Raw genomic sequence first — 12,500 nt, forward strand, 5'->3', positions numbered from 1 at the left:
AAATGACACCTTGGGGTCAGCAGACAATTAACCTGATCCTTATTAAAATTCCGACCTGCACGCACTGGAGTCGGTTCTGTTCATGTTTCGCATGAGACGAACTCCTGTTGTATCGGAGGTTGCGTTACCAGAGAAACCACCGAATCGCTGAACTGAACATTAAGTGCACGCACACACACACACACACACACACACAGCGTTTCTGTCTCTTTCTCATACACAAACACACACACAGAACGCAAACAAGTAAAACAGATTACAGCCCCAATGTGTACGAAACAATACACTTTGATCAGAGCCAAAAGCCCAGAAACGATTTGCTGCAGAATGGGAACACAAACAGAAACACACACACACACACACACACACACACACACCACTTGTGCATGAATGACACAGAGACCACAAACACACAACAAACAAGCGCCGAAGAAAGCAGGCCTCTCTGCATCAGCGGTGAGTGAAATATACAGGCACACAGGTAGCACAAATCACAACCTCCGTCCGCCTTCCTGTCAACATTGGAGGCATTCCTCGTTCGGCAGCCACCTCTGTTCTTCTGGCACAAGTCATCTGGTGCCAAGATCCAAACAGTCATGCGTCTGCCTTTCCTCCGTTACAACAACAACAACACAGGCACGCGCACTGATACACGCACTCACGTTCATACTCACTCACACACACAATCACTAAAACACTTGCTGAAGGTATGCGAGAGATGTGCGTTACTGTACTGGTGGGTATATCTCATCCCATTAAACGCACACAGATTTTCACCAGAAGCACCGAGTCTCATTACTACTGAAAACCATTCTGTCCCCCTCCTTTATCCCTTACCACCACTTTAACCCTTGCGAGCGACCAGTTTGTTTCATTATCACTATTTATTTATTTACTTATTTATTTATTTATTCACGCATTTTAATTATCCTTTCTTTAAATTTTTTTTTTAAAGAGCCCGAAGCGGTTGACTTAAAAAACAACAACACTGTCACAGGTTTTCTATTTGGTTTTTGTTTTTTGTTTTTTTTTGCTCGATACTTTCCCCGAGTTGCTGACAGAGGGGTGAAGAGGAAAAAAAGTGCTCCCATTTCCCCTCTGGCACTATTTCTGGCGCAGAAATGGGGGAGTGCAAATTCCTGTTCATGAGCTGCTCTCATTCCCGTCAGAGCAGTGGTTATGCAATCAGCAGTCGGGGCGTATCATCATCGTAGCTGTTGCCAAACGGGCCAGGTCAGTGAGGTAGTGCACAGTGAGCGAGGAATAGAAAGGCAGTCAGCCTGTCAGCGGGGCTGTGTTTTCACCACTTGGCACTGCTGCCAGATCAGTCCGTGTGTCTCTTCCTCCACTTCCCCTTTTAAATCGGGCACCGGGTGGGGCTGGTTTTAAGAGACTTTTTCAAGTTAACGGAGCAAGGAGGAGAGATGGTGAACGCCATGGTGAGAGGGAGGGGATGGATGGGAGGGAGATGGAGAGACTGAGGGGGGGGGGGTATGGAGAGGGAGGGAGGGAGGGAGATGGAGAGACTGATGGAGGGGGGTATGGAGAGGGAGGGAGGGAGATGGAAAGCCTGAGGGAGGGGGTATGGAGGGGTGAGGATGGAGGGAGGGAGATGGAGAGACTGAGGGAGGGGGGTATGGAGAGGGAGGGAGGGAGATGGAGAGACTGAGGGAGGGGGGTATGGAGAGGGAGGGAGGGAGATGGAGAGACTGAGGGAGGGGGGTATGGAGAGTGGGGGGAGGGAGATGGAGAGACTGAGGGAGGGGGGCATGGAGAGGTAGGGAGAGATGGAGAGACTGAGGGAGGGGGGGTATGGAGAGTGGGGGGAGGGAGATGGAGAGACTGAGGGAGGGGGGCATGGAGAGGTAGGGAGAGATGGAGACTGAGGGAGGGGGGGGGCATGGAGAGGTAGGGAGGGAGATGGAGAGACTGAGGGAGGGAGGGGGGTATGGAGAGGGAGGGAGGGAGATGGAGAGACTGAGGGGGGGGGGTATGGAGAGGTAGGGAGGGAGATGGAGAGACTGAGGGAGGGAGGGGGGTATGGAGAGGTAGGGAGGGAGATGGAGAGACTGAGGGAGGGGGGGTACGGAGGGGCGGGGATGGAGGGAGGGAGAGATAGAGAAAGAGAGTGAGTGAGTGAGTGAGATAGTGAGAGTGCGAAAGGGGAGAGAGTGAAAGAGAGGGGGGGGACAGAGAGAGGGAGGGAGAAAGAGAGAGAGAGAGAGGGGGGTCGGGGGTGGTGGTGGGGGGGGGGGGGGGGGGTAGAAAGAGAGTGAAAGAGCGCGAGCGAGGTGGTGGTGGTAGCAGTACAGTAGTAGTAGTAGTAGTAGTAGTAGTAGTAGTAGTAGTAAGAGAGAGAGAGAGAGAGAAGGGGAGACGGGGGTAAAAAGATTAAGAGCGCGAGCGAGGTGGTAGTAGTAGTAGTAGTAGTAGGAGGAGGAGGAGGAGGAAGAGAGAGAGAGACAGAGACAGACAGACACAAGATGAGACTGTAAAACAGTATTTTCTCAAACCAACAGGTCAAGGAGGGTCGGCCTTTTCCCACACCAACAGACCAGACCAGACAAGACACTACGTCTGCAGTACTTGACCTACCACCACCACCACCACCACCACTTAGCTTCCTCTTCAGGCTACCACAAAAACAAAACTCCGAACTGTTCCCGTGCCCTGTTCTGGTGTACCACCGAACAACACAAGCCTTTCTAAAACCGTCATCTGGCAGTAACAACACCCTACGCCCGGCCCCAACCTCCCCCACTATTCACCCCCCCCCCCTCTCCCCATACCACTGCCCCTCCTCCTCTCCTCCTTCCTCCTCAGTACAAAGCACCTTTACGAAAAAAAAAAAAAATGATGATAATAATAATGGAAATTCAGTATACGACAGCGCGCCTTCCAACGCTCAAGGCACTTAACAATAACTGCAGCCAGCTGCACTGTCATCCATTCATTGTCTGTCTATATTACTTATTAGATTTTGTCTATCCCTACTCCTCGTCAGAGTTTGTGTCTTCAGTGCCCCGCCCCCTCCCCCCTCCCCCAAACACCCGCCATCCCTTCTTTTCCAATTCTGTTTCATTGTCACCGACGCTGCTTTCTATTTTCCGCCTTTGTCATGGCCTCCCCCTCCAACCCACACTGCTCTTAGACGCTGTTTTTTGTTGTTTTTTTTCACTGGGCTGTTCCACTCCCGCCGCGCCTGGCTGATGTTGTTACTGTTCTATTCTCTCTCCGCTTAATCTGGTTTTATAACTCCGTTCGGCGCCAACAATAGCTGCCGCTCTTTAACACATCATTGACGGCCCTCCCTCTCGACCTCCCTCTCTCCATTCACATAACATAAAAAAAAGAAAGAAAAAAGGTCAGTGTTGTGTGCTGTAAATAGCTGCGGGCGACACCGTTCTCTGAGGCGATAGACGTGTGTCTGTGTGTGTGTGTGAGAGAGAGAGAGAGAGAGAGAGGGGGGGGGGGGAAGAGGGAGGGGACCTCTTGGGAACCTCTTCACTGACCTTTTGCCATCCACGGGGCTGACGCAAACAGCTTTTGCAAGTCGTCTCCCCTCCACACTCCCCCCCAGCCCCCGCACTCCAATCCCCGCCTTCAACTCCATGTCTTGTGTTTTGGGGAAAAGGACTTTCCGGCATGAGTAAGTTAAAGCGCATAACGCAGTAAAATACTACAAGACGGCGGGAAGGAGGGGACAAACTAAACAGAATCAAACGGTAAAGGTCTTTGGCTCGTCACGTGTAGGAAGACACTGTGTGAATCATCACCAAACTGCTGTGTGGTGTGAGCGTACGGTGCTTTATGACGATAGCTCGGACCGCACTCTTGTTCTTTTGTCATCACTGGTCTTTCATCTGAGAGCACCGCACAAACACTCATGCCAGTACACCGCCAACACCACACCAAAAACAACCACCACCTCTTCAATAAACATGAGAAGTGGGGGGAGAAAGGAAGGGGAAGGTGGTTGTGTGAGGTATGTGGTTTTCACCCAGCCTTCGCCCCTTGTTTAAAACTGATATGTACACAACATACCTTTTATATCGATGACTTGAGACGAAGAGCAGTATAACAAGCTGTTTCAAACAAACATACCTATAATAAAAGAAGAACAAATAATAATAATAATAATAATAACAAATAATGAAGATTACAATGTTTTCCATTCTCTAAGGCGGAAGACGAGACGACGGAAGGAACAGGCGAAAACGACAACAAAGAAGAAGAGAGGAGGAGGAGGAGGAAGAAGAAGAAGGAGAAGAGGAGAAGAGGAGGAGGAGGAAGAAGAAGAAGAAGAAGAAGACGAAGACGAGGAGGAGGAGGAGAAGATGAAGAAGAAGGAGGAGGAGAAGAAGAGGAGGAAGAGGAGGAGGAGAAGGAAGAAGCAGAAGAAGAAGAAGAGAGGAGGAGGAGGAGGAGGAAGAAGTAGAAGAAGAAAGAGGAGGAGGAGGAAGAGAAGGAAGAAGAAGGAGAATGAGGAGGACAAGGAGGACGACAACAACTAGAGAAGCAGGCGGAGGGAAGAGAGACAGCACCCACTTTATATATACGAACATAAAGCCCCAGTGTGACGACAGGTCAAACCACTCATTATCACTTGCCGCTAATAGCAAACAATCTTGTGCTGTAGCCCTTATCACTTGTTGGCTGTGTTTTGCCGTTAATGGCTGCAAGAGGAGTGTGGCACTACAAGGTATGGCGGAGGGAATATCAATGAGGGAACAGAAAGTGGTGACGAAGCGGCAACGATATTACTGGTGGTGATTGTAGCAGCAGTAACAGCAGCAGCAGCAGAAGGAGGAGGAGGAGGAGGAGGAGAAAGAAGTAGAGGAAAAGGAGAAGCAGAAGATTTTTTCCACAAGCTTGGCTGCCACCTAATGCACAATTATTTACATGCTGACCTAAATGAACAGACACATTTGAAGGATTTTAAGAAGTTTGATTTAGACTACCTTCAGACCTCTGTTCTAAAGGCACACACACATGCGTGCGAGTGCGAGCACACACTAAATCATTTCTCTGGAAGAAGAGGGAAAAAAATGAAAAAAAAAGAAAAAAAAAAGGGAAAGAAAAAAGAAAAAAAAAAAAAAAGAAAAGAAAAGAAAAAAAGACTACGATCTGTCAAGACGCATCCTGGAATCAAACTCTGGGGAGGGGAACAGAAAAGAAAATATGAAGAGACAAACAGAATACAAGTATTCAAAAAACATGCAACGAACATCGAACCGAGGCTGAGAGGGGCTTTGCTTGTCAGGTAGCAAACTCGGAAAAACAAACACACCAACTACATCAGATGACATGACTGCGATCGAAATCTGAGCTTTTTTTGTGCTGTTTACGCTAAAACCGATTCGCAGAAGACTCGTCTTGTAACCTTACCAGATAAGCAAGAATAATACAATGCTCTCAGATGATGAAAAGCAACCTTGTATACGATGAGGAAGATACGAGAATCATTGCACTTTCTGAAACCCAACTGTGTTTACACAACGGTAGCAATCCACCAGAAAAACAACAACGCCTACACTGGCCCTTTTGACAACAGCACAACAATGGTGCAGGTTTTCTTTACACAGGCATTGAATTCAAGCACACGAATAAACTAATCCCGAGATGCCATCTTCGTCCGAATTCCCACTCCGTCCGTACCTTTCAAGTTCACATGAAAGACAGCGTTAGAAATCGACGATGACAAGCAGTCGAAAACGAGCGATGTGACCATCTACACCTATGCCAAAGAGGTAATAATAATACGCTTTCCTGGTCAGATATCGATATCCACATTGAGCTGTTTAATAGATGACAGCGAGGTAATGAATGGCCTTTGACCAGAAACGGAGCCAAGAGCTAGGCACTTTCTGTCAGTGGAAGATACTCGGAAAACCAAAAACCGACGATCAATACACACCATGCGAACGACTTATGACACTACAAAAGTGCATGCACTCGCGCGCGCGCACACACACACACACACAAACGCACACACACACACACACAGAAACTGACGTACTGAGCTCAAGAAACGTTTTGACACGCCCAGCAATACGTCATCTTCTTGACACACCGCCAATCACGAACATACTGAAGTTGCGTCAAAATGAGAGAGACAACGAAGTGCACATGAACAGTGAACACAGATCTGAATGAAAAGAGTTGAAGACTTGCTGTGCACAGGAACCAGAGGAACAACACGGTGTGTACCACAACATAGTATTGCCACATGTGTGAACATTACTGGCAGTGGGGTGACACACTGACATGGGTGGCCGACATACACAGCAAGGTTGGGGGGTCTGACAACGTCCATACTCACAACCCCTCTACGTCATTCCATCAATGGGGATAGGCAGTCAACCCACATTTATGTGTTTCGCCTCAAATTTACCACACAATCAATGCGAGCAATCTGACCATTTCAACCATTTTGCGTTCAAATCCACAAGACGAATACAGACATTAATTACATGTAATGTCATGTTCAAATTTGCAACTTATGTGGACCAATCTTTCTTTTCGAAATACGGTCATTAATGACATGTAATATAATGTTCAAATTTGCAACTTATGTGGACCAATCTATTTCTTTACGTTTTTCTTTATGAGACAAACGTTAACACTAATGGTGAGGTATGTTCAATGCAACTCGCGTAAAACGACTTGCGAGACTACTGAAATAAGGGGTCATGCAATTCAGCCAGTCTCAGTTTCATGAAGGTGCCAAAGCGTGCGGCGTGTTCCATACGTGCTACACCACATCTGCTGGAAAAAAAGAAGGTAAAAAAATAAATAAATAAAAAAAGAAGAAAGAAAAGAAAAGAAAGAAAAAGCAGATTCCTGGCTCTCTCACAAACCCAACGCGCTGATTGGGCATTGTGACAGACATAGAGGGAGGAAGAGAAAGAGGGAAAGAGAGAGAGAGAGAGAGGGAGGAGGGGGGCATGGAGGCAGGAAGACAGATACACACCGACAGACAGACAAGATGGACAGACTTGTTCAGACAGAAGAACAATGGCAAGAAACGCTCTGTCGAACGCATTGTTAATAAGCACCCGACTACACACCCCATCACCGACAGGCCATCGTCAGTCAAACAGGAAAAAAACAAAACAACAACAACAACAACAAAAAACAAAACAAAACAACATATGGCAGGATTAGAGACTTCCAACAGACCACGGTTACTTTCATATACACCCACTTCAACAGCAAAGGATCAAACACACACATGCCAGGGGAACCACCAGGTTGTCTTTAAAACACCACCAGCAAACATCATTTGAAAAAAAGGCACAGGACATCGAAAGTGATCGGCACAGACTTTTAGAAAGTTATCGACTGAGAGAGAGAGACAGCTTCCTCCCTCCCTTCACGTCAGGACGTGTAGCGTAACTGGACTCTCTCTTCCAGACCGAGGAACGGATCAGGGTATGCATGCTTTCTTTGACACCCCCAAAACTGGTGCAGTGTTGGCCTTTTTTCCTTCTTTTTCTTACTCTCCACATCAGACATGACGAAGGATTTAGCGCAAAGCAGCATCTGATTTGTAACAAACTGTGGTGCATGCATGCGCACGCACACCGGAAGGCAAGACGAGCCAACCCTGCTGCTACTGCCATGGTCTAATGGCCGTGTCTTGGACTGGCGATCAGTGAAGTTCCAAAAGAATGAAGCGTGAAGCCGTGGTCCCCATGCACTGATCTATCTATCTATATATCTGTGTGTGTGTGTGTGTGTGTGTGTGTGTGTGTGTGTGTGTGTGTGTTTTAATCAGCGGTGGTCCCTGATATCTTCTTGATCGTTGACAGCTGTGCGCCTGAGGTGCCAACTCTGAAGAGGATTTCCCGTGCTTGACTTGACAAGCTGTAATGCTGCCCGAGCGTTTGTTCTGATGTCTCCCTTAGACAGACCGTGGTGATTCAGCGGTTTCCACCTGCCACCAACACGTCACATCCATCCTGGCGGACGTAATGTTGAGAGGCCAGAGCACTGGACCTTCAATCTAAGGGTCTTGGGTTCCACTTCCGGCTGCGCCACGTGGGTTAAGGATGGAGATTTTTCCAATCTCTCAAATGAACATAATTATGTGCAGACCTGCTAGTGCCTGGACCCCCTTCGTATGTATTCACATGCGGAACATCGAATATGCATAAAGATCTCGTAATCCATATCAAAGTTCGGTGGATGGAGAAACGAACAAACCAAGCATGCACAACCCTGAGAACGGAATGTCACTGTCTTAACTGCCGAGTAAATATTGTCATACACGTTAGAGCCCACTCGTAAATGCCAGTAAAGTGTGGGTGTCGTAGACCACGAACTCAGAAAGAAAGAAAGAAAAAAAGCGATATCCAGCATGACAGCCGATAGTGATGTGAAGCAGGTGGAGGGGTTCACCAGTCATGGCAGGGTACATGTCCGCGCGGATGGAGGCCCCAACAAACTGCCCAATACCGGCACATCACCCGGACGCCCGTGGAAGCCAGTGTGGAAAGCGTTGACTAGCACATTAAAGTTGTTCACATCTTAATGGTGTGGAGAATACAACAGGCAATCAAGGATCGCTGTCCACAGACCCGTCATCTTCTCTTTCCCAGATACTGTACGGCTGTCAGACACAGACCTGCTGCAGCACACCTCTGTGGAAACAGGTTCAGGTGCACCCACCTTCACAAAATCATTGGAATCGGGGAAAAAAAAAATCCCGACTTGAAGTATCCGACCATGACGTTCTTGCCATGATAACCTTCCTGACGGTGACGCCATGGACGTCGAAGCACAACTGAGAATGGTCTGGCCACGTGACGAGAACGGGACTGGAGGACAGCCACTACAAAGGTGTAAACAGAAAAGTCACCATCCTAGGCAGCTCCTCTGCCCTGTACTCATGAGCAGGAAGTGGCGACTGGGGGTCAGACCAAGGCCGCCCTCAAACGCCTTCAGACCTTGAAGGCACTGACCTGTATTACTTGCATGTAAACATATACACATCTCAGCGAACCTTGCGGGTCTGCAACATGCCCTGTGGTCTCATCAACAACACCGTCGTTTCCCTGGCTGTATGTCTGGACCAAATCCATTCATGCAGTCAATGTCAGTTTCAACGACTGACTGTACCTGTGTGCGGCCCACGTGCGATAAAGTACCAAGCAGAATGACTCCTCAAATCCTTGCCAACACTATGTACACACACACACACAGATATATATATATATATATATATATATATATATATATAAGACATACCAATAAATATCCGTGTTTACTTTTCATTATCAGCATTTTAAACTCGCAACAGTGGTGGTAAAATACCTTAAAACATTTGCTAATAGTGTTATATATACATTTTTTAGTAGTGCTAGTGTTGGTGGTGATGGTACAAGTAGTGACAGTTCAAGAAACAACAGAAAACTAAAAGATACACTTAAAAAAAGAAAGCATGCAGCATGCACACGACAATCAGGAAATACACACAGAAAAAAAAAAGAAGATAAAGAAGAAAAAAAGCGAATCCAAAAGCCGAAGCCAAAACAAAACAAAAACACATTCTTACACACACAACAACAACAACAAAAACAAAACTCAGGCACATGCGGCGATGCTGAAAAATGAAAGAAAAACCGTTATTACTCACAAACTATGCTCCTCGGGCTGGGTAGTGGAGGAAGAGGAGGAGGAGGGGTGTTTGTTTCGCTTACGAGTTAAGCGCCCCAAGCTCATGGTACGCTTCAGAGAACCCACCAAGGAACTGCTAGTGTGGAATAAACAAGGACAGGCAGGCAGCTCAGTACACACAGTTAACCTCCGTGATGCGGTGGGGGCAGTTGTGATCATCATTAGGTATTATCAAATAGATAGATAGATAGATAAATAAATAAATGAATAAATAAATGAATAAATGAAATACTGTGGGTGGTTACCATTATGGTTAGCTGTGGTTCTCTGGAAAGTAAAATGCAGGTATGATAGGTTGTGAATACACTGGTCATAATGCTGTGAGTAAATATGTAACCAATGATTAAATAAATACATAAATAAAACGAGTGAAGCGATAATTGTCATAACGTGACTGATCAAGATGCAGTATGAGTATGAACCAAAATGCATTAAAAAAAAAGCATTCAAAAACAAAATGCATATACAAGCAGAGAAATAAATGGCTGGTATCCATTATGTTTTGATAAACAGAACTGGCAGTACGCGAGGTAATGAAAACCAACTCTCAGATGGGAGAAAAAAGCATGTCAAAATCAAAGGGATATATTAGCTGGTAAATATACTGTTCAAATCAAAAGGGTAAAAGAAAACAATAACCATCATCATTAACCAAGGGGGAATCAGCGGTCAAAAACAACTACACTAGTGATCAGAATGAAAATGCTCACAGGTGAAAAAAACAAACAAAACAAAACAAAAACTTAAAGAAACCCATGCACAACCCTAAAACATATTAACTACCATTACTCTGTAAACATAAACAACACCAGAAATAACAATCATATTCATAATAATGCACTGCATAATGAATTCAAAAATGCACGGCACAAGTCTCCAAGTTGAAAAAAAACAAACCATTTTGCAAATCACATACATGCTGCATTTCTCTGATTCAAGCTTCTACACGCAAACGGAGTCTTTCACCTGATAAAATAGATCCACTGGCTTCACAGCTTCAATCTTTAAACTGTAAATATCCATTTTCTCCGACAGAGAGTGTTTATTATTACTTTTAACAATATAATCTACTTGAATTTAATTGTTTTGTACACTTGGTACTACGTCATCAAAACTGAAAGAAACAAAAACGAACAGTTTTCAACAGTCACACGCGCGTGTAGAAGCTTGATTTATATATATGTTACTGGTATTAATCAACAAACACAAACAATGACAGATCATCATCAAAAACAGATAGTGATGAGGGGGAATGAGGTGAAAAGGGATGTTGTATTGGGCGAAGGCAGCAAGGAAGAGAGAGAGGGGGAGCGTGGGGGTGTGGGGTGGGGGTTGAGCTAAGGGCCGGGTGTTCGGGGGATGGATGATGGGGGCTGAAGGGGGCAATAAAAGTAACAGAAACAGGGAAACGAAGAGGGGCAAGGGATGAGCACAAGTAAAAGAAGACCAAGTTGAGGAAGACCATATCACTGGAGAATGAAGCTGAAGAATACTGAGAGGAGGAGAAGAAGAAGAGGAAGACGAAGGTGTAATCTTTTGCTGCACGAAAAGCTGTAATGGTTGTCAGAAAAAAGAATTAAATGAAAAATACACACACACACACGCATGCATATATATATATATATATATATATATATATATATAATCCCCAGTTCTGGATTGCCATATCTGAAGAGCGTGATTTCCGTACATAACACATGCACATAGTCATCACCACTCACACGCAGAGGGAGGTGGGGTGGGGAGAGGGGAAGAGGGGGAGAGGGAGGGAGGGAGGGAGGGAGGGAGGGAGAGAGAGAGAGAGAGAGAGAGAGAGAGAGAGAGAGAGAGAGAGAGAGAGAGAGAGAGAGATTTAGTTAAATTCTACACAGTTACTATTCCGTTTTCCTATTTGTCTGCTTTCGATTATTAATCTATTTTGTATCGTTAGTACTGCATCTCTGTATATCTACCATAATGTAGAATTTTAATCAAAATGTTTGAAAGTGACGGTGGTGGAGAGAGAGAGAGAGAGAGAGAGAGAGAGAGAGAGAGAGAGAGAGAGAGAGAGAGATTTAGTTAAATGCTGTACAGTTACAATTCCGTTTTCCTATTTGTCTTCTTTCCATTATAAACGTTTAATCTAATTTGTATCGTTAGTACTGCATCTCTGTATATCTACCATAATGTAGAATTTTAATCAAAATGTTTGAAAGTGACGGTGGTGGAGAGAGAGAGAGAGAGAGAGAGAGAGAGAGAGAGAGAGAGAGAGAGAGAGAGAGAGAGAGAGAGAGAGAGAGAGAGAGAGATTTAGTTAAATTCTGTACAGTTACAATTCCGTTTTCCTATTTGTCTTCTTTCGATCATAAACGTTTAATCTATTTTGTATCGTTAGCACTGCATCTCTGTATATATACCATAATGTATAATTTTAATCAAAATGTTTGAAAGAGAGGGGTGGTGGAGAGAGAGAGAGAGAGAGAGAGAGAGAGAGAGAGAGAGAGAGAGAGAGAGAGACGGAAGGTGTGTGTGTGTGTGTGCGCGCGCGCGAGAGAGAGAGAGAGAGAGAGAGAGAGAGAGAGAGAGAGAGAGAGAGAGAGAGAGAGAGAGAGAGAGACAGACAGACAGACAGACAGACAAGGAGATGGACAGATGGAGGAACGGACGGACAGGCAGAGGGACTGACGGACAGACAGACAGAAAGACAGAGGTGTGTTATTCAAGAATTTATAATCATTTTCCTTTCAACAAGCCCATCACCATCAGGTGGTCCTAGAAAACACTACAAAGAGCAAGCACATTTCGCTTTGCCAAACCTTTTGCTGAACTGACAACTACAT

The 12,500-nt window shown here is 45.6% G+C and overlaps 1 protein-coding gene across 10 annotated transcripts in view; it reads right to left on the reverse strand.

Moving 5' to 3' along the window:
- LOC143276119 (uncharacterized) overlaps nt 1-12,500 on the reverse strand; it is a 355,742-nt gene that overhangs the window by 104,709 nt on the left and 238,533 nt on the right. For 7 of the 10 annotated variants that reach the window (XM_076580518.1, XM_076580527.1, XM_076580522.1 and 4 more), the window contains one exon: nt 9,641-9,757. The exons of 2 other annotated variants lie outside the window; for them this stretch is intronic. In XM_076580518.1, coding sequence (XP_076436633.1) covers nt 9,641-9,757 — 117 coding nt within the window. The remainder of the gene's footprint in view (nt 1-9,640; nt 9,758-12,500) is intronic. One more of the 10 variants, XM_076580519.1, reaches the window with a different exon arrangement.

Source organism: Babylonia areolata, chromosome 31, assembly GCF_041734735.1.
Source record: "Babylonia areolata isolate BAREFJ2019XMU chromosome 31, ASM4173473v1, whole genome shotgun sequence".
Classification (NCBI taxonomy): domain Eukaryota; kingdom Metazoa; phylum Mollusca; class Gastropoda; order Neogastropoda; family Buccinidae; genus Babylonia; species Babylonia areolata.